A 13,724-nucleotide genomic window follows, 5' to 3' on the forward strand; every position below is an offset into this window, starting at 1 on the left:
AACCAAGAGAGCTGAAAAGCAGGAAGTAGAGTTCTGACTGACATGTTATACATCAAATCACTCCAGCCTTTCTACATTACATTTTTGGCTAACTAACTATATTAGAAACATTTTTTATTTTGCACAGCCTATCTATTTACCCAGTTTTTATTTTTACACTGAACAATTCCTTTAACATCATTTTGTTCAGTTGCACAAAAGTGTCACTCCTAGTATGATAGAATGTAACAATGTGATTGCTTGCTATATGCCCATTAGTGTAACACTGAAAAAAAAATACAGTATATTCTCTTAAATTGAGAAATAAATACATTTTTATTTTGGTTTTGCTTCTTTTTAATTATTCTTTTGATGGATTTTAAAGAGTACATTTTTCTCCACAGTTGACAAGCATGTATGGATCTACTTTTTTTTTTTCAAAGTTTTATTTATTACTAGTGCAAGGTCCAATAAACAGGGGTACACACTTGTTGTACAATAGTAAAAGCAGATACAAAGGACATGTATGGATCTACTTAACTGGTCATTTTGAATCATTATGCCATCAGAGCCGGTATCTGGTGCCGTAGAAAAAGTCACTTAATCTAGAGGGCACCCCAAGGAAGAAGACCTCCGCTATAGGGTCTCTTAGCTCCCTGATTTACTCTGCTTAAAAAAACAACTTCTCCTTATTTCTCCAACTGCAAATGTTATACTAGAAATATGTGTTTTGTCTATTAAAGGGCCATTTCACCTTGAATTAAAAGTGTAGTACAGGATTGTGGTATTTTATGATTATTTGCAACTGGCCTTTTTTATTTGCGTGGTTTCAATCGAATTGTTTTTTTTGTTTAATATTCAACTTTTTGTTCTCTAGCTTGAACTTTAGATAAAAATGACCCTATCGAACAAAAAGGCAGAATCAAGAGGAGAGAAACTAAATAGAAAGATACATTAACAGTAAGGAATCAAACTTTAAAATGAATCTCCTATCTAGTTGGCCATTGGACCCCAACAATTACATAGCATTCTACATTTTAGGTTGGAGAAAGGCAGAATAGTTAAAAACTTTCTTCATCATCATACAAAGGGGCCGATTCATCAAGCTCGAGTGAAGGATTCGAAGTAAAAAAACTTCGAATTTCGAAGTGTTTTTTGGGCTACTTCGACTTTCGACTACGACTTCGAATCGAAGGATTCGAACTAAAAATCGTTTGACTATTCGACCATTCGATAGTCGAAGTACTGCCTCTTTAAAAAAAACTTCGACCCCCTGCTTCAGCAGCTAAAAGCTACCGAAGTCAATGTTAGCCTATGGGGAAGGTCCCCATAGGCTTGCCTAAGTTTTTTTGATCGAAGGATATTCCTTCGATCGTTGGATTTAAATCCTTCGAATCGTTCGATTCGAAGGATTTAATCGTTCGATCGAAGGAATAATCCTTCGATCGTTCGATCGTAGCATTTGCGCTAAATCCTTCGACTTCGATATTCGAAGTCGAAGGATTTTAGTTCCTAGACGAATATCGAGGGTTAATTAACCCTCGATATTTGACCCTTGATGAATCGGCCCCAAAATGTTGAACTGCCCTGAAAAAATACCTTTCAGGGTAATGTTAACCTTAAATTTATCTTTCAGTAAATGTCCATAGCAAATAATATTGAAATACCAAACTTAACAACATAATGGGGCAAATTCACTAAGCGCCGAACGCTAGCGTTACTTCGCTAGCGTTGGTCATTTTCGTTACTGCGCAAATTCACTAACGAACACTGGCGTAGATTCGCTAGTGTTACTTCGCACCCTTACGCCTGGCGAATTATCGCTCCGGACGTAACTACGCAAATTCACTAACGCGCACAGTGTACTGAACGCTACCTTTTACGCTAGACTTCCTTCGCCACCTCAGACCTGGCGAAGCGCAATAGAGTAGATAGGGATTGCTTCAAAAAAAGTCAAAATTTTTTCTAAGTCCCAAAAAACGCTGTCGTGTTTTCTACATTATGGGTGATAGGCTGAAAAAGATCGAAATTTTTTTTGGGGCTCCCCTCCTTCCCCCCTACATTTCCTGACTCATGGCAACTTACCTAGACAGTGGGCACATGTGTAGGGCAAAATAAAATTTTTATTTGATGTTTTGAAGGTTTTCTAGGCATTTGTAGTGCTGCTACGTATTCCTCCATTGAAATTTGAATTTGGCGCCGTATCCAAATTAACCATCGCTAGCGTAGCTTCGCTTAGCGAATCAACGCTAGCGCAACTTCGCAACCTTACGCTAACCCTGAGCGCAACTTCGGATTTTAGTGAATTTGCGAAGCGCTGGCGAAACTACGCCTGGCGCAACTACGATTCTTAGTGAATTTGCCCCAATATGTCTTGTAACTGAATAAATCGAAGTAGTAATTTGTGGCAAAAAAAGCGACAGCAGTAACAATTCTTACACCTGATCTTTCTCCTTTGATTTAACTAGGTCATGGTCTAAAGTGATTTCAAATAACAACTTAATTTCAGGAGTTGGTCTGGTGTAAAAAATAACTTATTTAATAACCTGAGCAACTGTTTATAAAGAATTGGCTTCACGGTCATGTCATTATAAGGACATCAAAGCTTCATAACTACATCATTCATTATATACAGCCTTCTATAAAAAAATTTAATTAAAGGTGTAAAACATTTTACACACCTTTATAAACATGCCCCATAGTTAACAGTGACTCCCTTTCACTTCCTCATCTGCCTTTTCTCAATACATTTGCTGATATGGTGCATTGGGTAAATACATTTTCCAGCATGAGTCTGATTAGAAAGCCCAATTGCTATTAAAAAAAAATCAAAAATAGCCCAGGAAGCTTTCTACTGATCACGATAAGGACCAAAATACTATTTGGACAGTTTATTTGGTAAGCCTGAAATTCACCCACAAATCGACATCCCCAGTTGTCTTGCTTAAAACTGGTCCGTGGTGCAAAACAGGTTGGAGACCGCTGCACTACACTATAGTACATTATTTCTGAGACTGAAAAAATCCCAACAACTTCAGTCTTTCTCAAACTGCCTTTTTAGTAGGTAATTCACATGTAGTATATTCCTTTATATTATTTTCCCATTTGTCAAAAAAAAAAAAACACAGATCCATAAAAGCTAATGTTTATTTAAACAGACCCATAATAGTTATGTTATGTTTACACAGACATCTTCATAGTAACAGTGTTCACAGTTGCTGGCCACCTCTTGCAGAGTCTCTTCCAAATGATCTTGTTATTTCATATTTTCATTCCCATGCCATTATAACTTTACTGAAGTTGACAAACACACCTTTGTTTGGTTTACTGTAAAATAAAGATGAAAACAATAAACAGTGTGCTAAGAAAAGACCATAAGTGGTTGTATGTTGCATATTATCATTTATACTGGAAATACATGTACTAAATAATAATATATAAGAATGATACACTCTCTGGGGCAGATTTACTAAAGGGTGAAGTGGCCTTCGCTAGAGAAAATTCTCCAGAAATCTCATCCACAGGGACATTTGTTTACTAACAGACATAGAGGACAATTCGCTAGCTAAAGAGACGATCGCTAGCACAGTTTCTATCCCTATCACCAGACGAATTTTCACGTTACTCCACAAATTCCTAAAGTGCAAATTTTACAGAACATTACCTCTTTCGCAAGTTTCCTTCGCCACCTTAGACCAGGCGAACTGTTAAGATGAAGCTACATCCTCCTTAATCTTATGTCAGTGACATCATATCCTGTATGCCGGAAGTCATAAAAGTTGTGAAAAATGCTGGCGTTTTTTCATTTTTTAAAGTGGTTTTGCCTTCAAAAATCCTAACTATTGAATTATTTTGTGTTAAAATTTCTTTCCCAACCATTTGGGGGGCATGCCACAATTTTTTTAGGGTGGGCTCATGGGGTGGGCTCATGTCTAGGAAATTAGAGGATCTCTTTTTTTCTTAATTTAGTTTCCTCGGACATTTGTAATAATAAGTGGCCACTTCAAGCATTTGCACCGACATCTCTAAAATAAGACATAAACATGACCTACTGGATATGTACACGCACTATTCAAATTGACCTAAGCGTAAGTGTACTAACATAGTATCTCTAGACAGAAATGAACGCTATTGAAAGATCGCTATGAAATGCTTGTGCTGACGAATTAACTGTAGCAAAACTTTGACCAGCATTCGGCTGCCCAGACACAACTTTGCATTTTACTGAATTAGCATAGTGGTAGCGAATTTTCGTCTGGCTAATTGGTGCAAAGTGTGGCGAAAATTCGCCCTTTAGTGAATTATCCCCTTTAAGTTGACTAATTCAGTAAAAATGATGGTCAACAGCAATGCATTTTCTGTTGCGTGAGCATTTATTTTGGAATGGAATCTACAATTAGTATAGATATTGGTATATATATAATGTGAGTGTATGGAGAGGTCATTGTCAGTGTATGGATGCTAAATTTTATTTGGAAGAGTTGAACTTGATGGACTTTGGTCTTTTTTTCAACTTGATTTAACTCTGCAACTATAAATAGGTCAAGGTTTTATTCCTAAAGTCAAATAAAATTCATTTTACTGGCCCTAGGGTATCTGCCTTTACAGGGATATATAATATAAGTATGCTAGTATACAGTAGGTCTTGTAATAAGTACAAACATTCTTATTTTATACACGGAATCCATATCTCTATATTTGTCACAGAATCTCATCTCACTCCGAAATGCCCACATTTCCAGCTTCTTTTTAAAGATGCTCTACCCTTGTTTCCAAGAACAAGATTCTTTTAGATGTTTATCCATTTTTCTTGCACCTTTCTCAAGAGAATTGAAAGGATAAAATAAAAATAAAAAGTCTCAGTTGAGAATCATTTTTCAAATTTGCTAATGTTGCCTTCAAATGTCGTACACTTAGACCAGGAAAACCTATAAATAACAGTGCGTCCTTAGTTTAGAGGTTTCAGTGGCTCTAAGAACAAGATCTTATAATCAAAAGCCATAATTTACAGATACTTTTGCGGAAAAGACAACTCCTCACCAAAGAAAGAAGCGTGTTCCTTGAAAAATCCCATCATGCTTTCCAACCTCACTGCCTTCAAGTTCAACTCCAAGGTAAACCTCTTCTCTGCCGGGAAGGTGACCTTTGTATTGGATGGTACCTTTACTTATTTTTCCTGCTGGTCGGGAGAACTTCACAAGATTTCCCACTTTCAAATCAGAAATACTTTTTGGAGCGAAGGGCCGCCGTGGTAATACAGATGCAGAAGGTCTATAAAAGAATATATAAAATGTCAGCCGACAACTAGTTTCTCTAACATGAATAATGGCCATTATATTAACTATACTCTATGAAAAGGTGTCTTAGAGGCCCTCTTCTATGATACTGTACATAATGTATACAAACTCTAAACAGGTTGGGTCACTACAAGGAAAACACTGGATATTCTGCCAGATGTCACCAACCATATGAATAATTCACATTTACATAATTTTGTGTGTTCTGCCTCGGCTGATCTATTTTATCTCTTCCATATAACAGCTTAACAAATTACAGCAATTTCTAAGCAGCAATGATATTAATTAACCTTGCTGTGATTTTAACTGTAACTCCAACAAAAGATGCAAAGTCTGCCCATTTGTAGCAGGCTATTTCAATAGTTTGCGTTTAAAAAGGCGACAAGGGGAACTAAACCCTAAAAATGAATATAGCTAAAAATGCCTTATTTTATATATGTTTATTGCTTTCCAATAGCAGCAATGATCCAGGACTTCAAACTTGTTTCAGGGGGTCACCATCTTGGAAAGTGTCTGCAACACTCTGAGGCTCTGAGCAGCTGTTGAGAAGCTAAGCTTAGGGGTTGTCGCAATTTATAAAACAGAAAATGAGGTTGTCCTATAATATAAGCTGATGCTACAGGGCTGATTATTAGCTGCTGGTACTAATTGCACTGGTTTCTGTGCTGACGTGTACTAATTATCTGTATTAATTACTAATCAGTCTTACAGTATATTGTGACATTTCTATTCTGTATATACAGTGTATTGTGAGTGGGTCCTTAAGCTGAGTAACTGACAGCAGCACAGAGCATGTGCAGTGAATCAGCAGGAAAGAAGATAGGGAGCTACTGGGGCATCTTTGGAGGCACAGAACTTCTCTGCTAAAGGGCAAAACATAATGTATAACATCTAGCCTACTTCTTTGGTTAAGCTTTAGTTCTTCTTTAAATGTCTATATAGTTTTCCATTACATAAAGCAAGATCAGTTTGCTCTTATTATCAGAAAGAACATGCAAGAATATATTAGTAAACATGGATTTAAGGTAAAATTAAATATGATTTATACTCATAAGTATAAATATAACAATACCCTTAGTATATAATAATGCTAAAATTTCTACCAAACTTTTCCTGTATTTTATTGCCAAATAGACCACCCTCTTGAATTCTGAAGCTGAGAAACAGGTTAGTACAGGTATAGGACTTATACAGAATGGACGGGTTTTCTTTCTTCAAATCAGTAGAACGAAATAGACGACTTTTTAGTTAAAGTTCAGCTTTTCACTTTATTGCGCAGCAGTGAGAAGAAGCCGGAAGAGGATCGATCCGTGCTGCTCGCTGCACTAACCCCGGGGTAAGCCACTACAATAACTTGGGGGTGCCTAACATTTGGCACCCCCAAGTGGAAGAAGACTTTCCTTCTCCTTTAAAAATGTGGATTTTTTGGATAAAATAGAGACTATGGGAGATGGCTTTCCGTAATTAGGAATTTGAATAAAATTACAGGCTGGTGGTCTAAGTCACTCAACCAGTCACTTGAATTTGCTTAATTATGACTGGCACTGGGGTAACCGTATGCTAGGTATAAATGTATGCTTTGACTATAGGGAAATATATACTATTGACATATTAAAATATACAGTATGATTACAATAACCTGTGTATATAACCAGATACCTTTACTATAATCTATTTATGCACAGTACTTTTTTCTAGTGAGCACAGTGTGAGCGCATTGTGGGTGCTTAACAAAAGTTTTAGCAGATCCAAGATATGTTAGAAAACTGAAAGTACAAAAAAACAATGAGAGCTGCTAAGAATTGTTCAAGATATAAGCTACACAGGGTTCTATAAAAAATAATCGTATTGGGTTATAGGACAAGCTCATTATAAGAAAAAGGGAATATGAAAGAATACATGCCATCCAGGTGAAATTGTGCTTCACGCATACAAAGCATGTGCGCTCCGTGATGAAAATAAATGTACAGTGGGTTTGGGATTATGCAAAACTCTAATGTTTCTCATCAGAAGAAGGAATGTTTTGTCTCCTTTCCTAGTCAGATCAGCATAAAATAAATGAGGGGTCAGGATGAATACTAGTTCAAGGTGCTGCAGAAAAAGTGGGAAGGCAAAGACTATCTTTAAATAAAAATACCAAAATAGATTGGAGATATGGAGATAATGACTACACAGATATAATAATATTAATTGATCAGCATCCTAATCGTAATATTCATCAGCAACTTTCTGTGATATCTGGCTATAGACATGTATGTAGTGCTCATGGGATAGGCGTTCCAGGGATCAATAGGGGAGACTGCAATGGGGAGAGGGGCATTGGGGTATATACCTCTTCTGGCGATTGCTAGTTCCAGACCTGTGAATAATTACTGCTTGGATGTAGTGGTTAGAAGTGTGTGTTTTACTGGCACAGAAGGCAGGGAGCTGGTGAACCAGAGCTATATACTCACATAAAGTAGATCTTGGGGGGATATTTGGTGGAACGAGTCACTCATTACGTCCTGTGCTAAAGCTGGCCATAGATGCAAAGATCCGATCGTTCGAATCCTCGAAAGATGGGACTTGCCCATCTCCCGACCTGCCACTAACCATTCAGATCAAAGTCTAACCATTCCGACCAAATAAATTAGTTAAAGAACAGATCAGCCGATGTTCTGCCCCTGACAGCAATCGTACAATAGACAATGCTACTGACAGTCTCCCTCTGAAAATCGTATAATCGTCAATACATGAAGAGAAATTATCAGCAGCCGACAGAAATCTTTTAACCTGTCTGATCAAAACAACCGATCTCCGCCGGACGAAACATGTCGGGACTCTCCACACGTTCCGAAAATCATCGGATCTTTGCGTCTATGGCCAGCTTTAGGGTTTTTTACCTAAAGCAAATATTTACAATACCTTGTGCTGCTTGTAGTTTTACAGAAGGTTTCAGGAGAATAGCTGTGATGTGCAGAGTCACAATGAACATTGGCCCTGTTTTGAGTGATATAACTAAAGTCATCATCACTCAGCTCCTGGATTTCATCATATTTGCCACCTTAATGGAAAGAGGTATGTCAATATTTTATTGCTATAAAGATACACAGGATATAGTTAACAATACGCTCATTACACTGTTCTAACTCCAAAACATTTTACAGCTACAAATAACTACATAATTATATATATACACACACACACAATTTTGTTTTAATAATTAATTTTTTCTCTGTAATAATGAAACCATACCCTGTGGTCCTAGCCAAGATATAGTTAATCCTTACTAGAGGCAAACAATCCAACTAGGGTTTATTTAATGATTAAATAATTTTTTAGTAGATTTAAGTTATGGAGAGCCAAATTACAGAAAGATCCCTTATCTAAAGTAAAGAGGGCACTCATAGAAAATTACTTTTTCATATTCCATTTTAAAAACATATATGGTACATATATTATTATGGGTGCAAAGAAACATGCCATTTTCATTAGGTCAGTACGAAAATGGTAAATTAAGCACGCCATAGTATATGCAAAAGCAAAAAAATGTGCCACAATTTTCACCAGGCATGGATTTGTGTCAAAATGTAGCATTTTGGCATTAGCAGATATTCTTGAAAGACCGCTACAAAATTTCACGGGAAAAGTGACCCTGTTGTATTTTGCGTGAAAAAAGTAACTGTGAAAAAATGCTCATCGACTTCAATGTATTATGCACAAAAAAATTCCTGAAAGACTACCAATTGACTTCAATGTCTTATGCCCAGAAAAAGTATGCCCATTTACTTCAATATATTTTGCACAGAAAAAGTATTGCTGATATACCATTGACTTCAATGTGTTTTGCAAATTTTTTTGTACTCTCCAAATATGTTATGTATAAAATGTATAAAAGCATTGCAGTCTCACCATAGATGTCTATTTCAGAAAGAACGGAAGGTGTCTCTTCCTGATAGCCCATCATTAGAACGTCTGTGTTATTACTGTGCAGTGAAACTGGAGAAGCTGTTGTTTTAGCCCGTTCCTCAAAGTTCTCTGAAACAAAAATTGTTTTTTTTTTAGAAAATAAAGAAAAACATAAAATAATGGGGTAAAATAGGAGAAAACAAAAAATGGGATATCATTGTCCACAATTTTGGCCATTTTTTGTATTCCGTGACATTACTCCAGTCTATGTAGGGTAGGGGGTAAGGGTTTTTTAACGTTTGGGTTTAGTTCTCCTTTAAAGACAAGGCTACTCTTCAATGCTGAAGTGTTTAATGAGGAAGCTTATTTATAGCCATAGCCATGGCCATGCCTACATAGAAAAAATACATATGCACTTTTTTTCCCAAACCCTCCAAATGCTTAAGCTAAATCCAGTGCTAGAGCTGAGGTGAGCCTCTTAACTGATGGGCACATGTGCATTGAAGGAGAACTAAACCCTATCCCATCCTGATCCCCCTCCATTGGCAAGACACAACAAAGACGGGAAACCTTTCAACAGAATAGATGTTGTAGGGAAAAAGCTTGGAAGGGGTCTGAGGATGGGCTAGGGTAGTTCTTCTTTAACTGTACTGACCATGAACCAATCATGTAGGAGGAAAGGCGTGGCTAGGGCAATGCCAGAATTTAAACCTGTGCTGAGCACAACAGGAGGTTTTGGAAAGTAGAATGGAAGGTCCCTCTATCTGTTTCATCATCTCTAAAGTGCTGACCTTACTAAGTCACAAAAGTCCTGATCACGATCAATAAAACAGCACTAAAAGGAGGCCATTGAACTATTTCCATGAAAAATTACAGTTCTAAATGAGCAGAGTGTAAAAGTACAGAATGGAAAGGATAAAATGTGCATGTTTGTTGAGCATTGCAGGATTTATAACTTGCAGAACAAGAAAGCCCATATTTCACCAGGCTGAGTGTATTACTGCATCAAAGTGATCTCACAGATTTCATCCTAAAAAGGGGGGAGAAAGCATTAAACGACCATCAGGCCAACAAAAAGAAAAATTAGCAACTGATTTATTTAAGGATGTGCTGGGCTAAAAAGATTAATGCAAAGTAGTTAAGGAAAGCACAAATAAATAGTAATTAGGATTAATTAATACATAAGAAGATGTGATAAATCTGGAAATTAACACTTAAAATAGCATCTAAATTTAGTACCCTTCTATTTCTAAGTGTCCGGCCATAAAGTTTCTTCAATGTCCCTGTCAATTTATTAAAAAAAAAGTCCAGTTTTGTTCTTTCTAAACTAGAATTTAGCAACAACTGAAAAATCATGTATGTAGATCATTTACTGTAAAAGGCATTGAACTGCCACATTTCAATAATTTAATTCGTTTATGTAGTAGATAGTATGCAAAGGTTAGCACTTCTCAGGTCAGTTGTGTAATGAGTTTATTTTGCATAGGTAGAGTAAAATAATTAGAAAAGGCAGCAGTCTGAGACCTGTGCCCCTTCTTTAATCACTGTTGCATGTAAAAGAAAATTGCTCTGACTACTTACTTTCCCAGGGTTCTTTTATGTTCATGGGACCTAAGGCTGCTTTGCATCTTGAAAAGGCTCCATCATGTTTAAAGGCATCATTCCTGTAAAAACTATAAATTGAGAGATGAGAGTCAAAGTGGCACTTTGTTATGAGGTTTAAATAAAGCTATTCTTGGTGGCTGATATGTACAGTGAAAGGTAAATTAGCATTTTAATCAATTCTTCGCATAAGCGCTGAATTTTGAAAAGACCAACACCACCATAAGAGAAGCTTTGCACCTCCAACAATGAGAGGTCAAATCATTAAACATGTTATCGGAATATGAATACAGAAATCAGGCGACATTAAACATGGTTTTTAATGCAGAATCCTAAGCAAAGACTGGTCTGCTTGAATCTTATAAAAAAGCAATGGGAGAAGCTAGTTTTCCGTAAAATAGCTTCCATAAAGCTTTATAGCCAGGAGGTATACGAGAACAGTCTTACACTGGGGTGGGAGCCAAAAACAATGGCCTTTATTAACCAGAGCATAGGATATTAATGTTTCAACTGTAAAAAAGCCATACACGTATCTACTAACTATTTCTGGAAACAATGTACCCTTTTCCAGTTATTAGATCTGCCCTTATCTAACTGCAATTCATATTTCAGCTGCATATTTAAACTCGGGTAGGTAAAAGAATGTAAAACAGTAACTGTGTTGTCCAAGTTATAAAGTTTTAAATGGCTTATTGCATATTATTCAAGAAAGAGAAACTTAAGACGAAAAGAACTAGCTGATCTGAAGCGTCATGAATTTATTCTATCATGTACAGTAACACTACAGGGCCAATTTATCAAAATACGAGTTTGCATTTTTTTCCTTGATTCTCAAAAAAAAACTGCAGTGAAAACATGAGCATGAATATAAGCAAGATTATTCTTTGAATCCACAGATAGGTGTACTTCCTCAAAGAAATAAACTGCAAGAAGTTGCAAGCCCTTCCATCTGATCTATTACTTTCTTCCTGGCTGTGGACTGTATACTGTCCATTACATGAAGGAGGATTGGCTCTGTATAGCTTCTGTCATGTATATAGAATAGAATATTTCATACAATATATGGCCTAGATTTTTGGAGCAGATAGTTGGGACAGCAGGTGGTCACATCTTCTCTTCCTCCTGTTCCTGTACAGACTATGTAGAAAACTAAGCCTATGTAAGGTGCCTGAACAGAATTAATGAGAAACAAGACACTAGAAAGGAGGGAACAGTTTGGGAGTTCTGCTAGTATTAAGTGGCAACATGGTTGATAATGATTTGTGCACATAATGATTTGATTTGATGCTATTATGACCTTACATGGATAATAGAATTTACTATTCATCTAAAGAGTAATCTATCCTATAAGGTTCTGCTAGCATTTGATTAATCATAATAAGGCATTCCGCAAGGAACCCGTATCTTCCATTTATTTTGAGAAAAAACCAGATCAGATAATTTAACACAATTTATATCTCTGTCTCTACAGAATCTCACCTGCCATTCATTGAGTGCCAACTTTTTTGGGGAAGTTCATTCTTCAAAGAATCCATCCAGTGTCTATCTGCTTCTATATCTGCACAAGCACCTGTAAAAATAAAATAAAAACAAAAAAAAAGAATGCTTGTATTCTTGCATTACATTGCAAATTAATTCCATTGCATATCATTTTCGGGTAAGGCATGGAGTAAAACGGAAACACTATATCAAGGTTTAGCCTAGTGTTGCTGCTTGACAAAAACAATGATGGTACAGCTGTTTTAAGCCTATAATATTGCAATTAGTGCAAGTTATTTAGAAGTTGAATATGCTGTACAAAGTCATATTAACAACTATATGTTGCAATTGTCTAGTAATTCAGATGATGGACTGATGATCTGTGACATTTGGTTTATGACTTACTTGCTGTGTGCCTTGCCCTTGTCCCAAAACATTCATGTTGCCTTCTAATATCCCACAACTCTTCCTTCAGACTATGGTTTTCTTCATTGAGTTGGTGATTGTGGATTCTTAGTCTTCTACATTCACTTCTCAGATAGGAGATTTCCTTGTGTAGGCCTGGCTCATAATTCTCCTCTTGGGTAAATGTGGCTGACATTGAGCTAATCTGTGAAGAAAGTATTGACTATGTGAATACAAGTATTTTGCTAAAATAAATGTTCTAGTATAGGTAAGAACAAACCCTCACTTATTCAGTAGCAAAATAGTTCAGTAGAATAAATATTGTACATAGAAGTTTGTCTGGTTACAGCCAAGAAGCATTTAAGTATTAGATGCTGTACGAGCATATAGTTGATGAGAAGATCCATTTCCTACATAAATTTTGTACACTGATGTCAAATGGTTGACATTATATATGTAGCACACCTGTGGGTGGGCCTGAGAAGTGTGCAATTGGGGTGTGTGAACAGAACTATGCTGTTTGTGTTGTGCCACTGACCCACCTGTACCCCAGCAACTCCCTGTACCTTGTGTGCTCCTCTTTATCTTTAAAGGATCCCAATCACAGAGAGGTTTCTTTCAACAAAAACTGGTTTATTAACAATGAACACTTTAATAATGAGATTGGCAGTCGCTTTGTTTAATGCAATTCAAATACCATAGGGACAGATCCCTCCCAGAGGTGAAATACGCAAAAGTATAAGTTAGCACACTCCTGAGGCAACTCCTCCCTGAGAGTAGTGCACTGATCTTAGGGATCCTTGGTCTGGGGTCTTGTATCTTGGCACCCTACCTGGTCCTAAACTCACCAACTGAAATCCCTGCACTAGTGGCTTACACATGTAAGGAACTTACCCTGGTGGTCTAGTGGCAGCGGGGTCCACGCCGTGTCCTCGGCGTGGACGCCCGTCGCGCTGATTCCTTCTCCTGTGCCGGCTTCCTCTAGGGCGCGCGCCGCGTGCACGTTCGTCATTTAAAGGCGCAGTTTCGCTGGCGTCATCACGGCATTCAAATGAATATAAAGCCCATTTAGAT

General features: G+C 37.0%; 1 protein-coding gene across 1 annotated transcript in view; it reads right to left on the bottom strand.

Moving 5' to 3' along the window:
* Positions 1 to 2,261: 2,261 nt before the first annotated feature.
* The window catches only part of LOC108708387, a 40,541-nt gene continuing 29,078 nt past the window's right edge, over positions 2,262 to 13,724 (bottom strand). The window contains exons 6-12 of the mRNA XM_018247042.2: positions 12,651 to 12,855; positions 12,246 to 12,336; positions 10,746 to 10,837; positions 9,168 to 9,293; positions 8,181 to 8,319; positions 5,020 to 5,250; positions 2,262 to 3,306 (exon numbers count right to left, since the gene is read on the bottom strand). Coding sequence (XP_018102531.1) covers positions 3,249 to 3,306; positions 5,020 to 5,250; positions 8,181 to 8,319; positions 9,168 to 9,293; positions 10,746 to 10,837; positions 12,246 to 12,336; positions 12,651 to 12,855 — 942 coding nt within the window. The 3' untranslated portion in view covers positions 2,262 to 3,248. The remainder of the gene's footprint in view (positions 3,307 to 5,019; positions 5,251 to 8,180; positions 8,320 to 9,167; positions 9,294 to 10,745; positions 10,838 to 12,245; positions 12,337 to 12,650; positions 12,856 to 13,724) is intronic.

This window comes from Xenopus laevis, chromosome 2L (genome assembly GCF_017654675.1).
Source record: "Xenopus laevis strain J_2021 chromosome 2L, Xenopus_laevis_v10.1, whole genome shotgun sequence".
Classification (NCBI taxonomy): Eukaryota; Metazoa; Chordata; class Amphibia; order Anura; family Pipidae; genus Xenopus; species Xenopus laevis.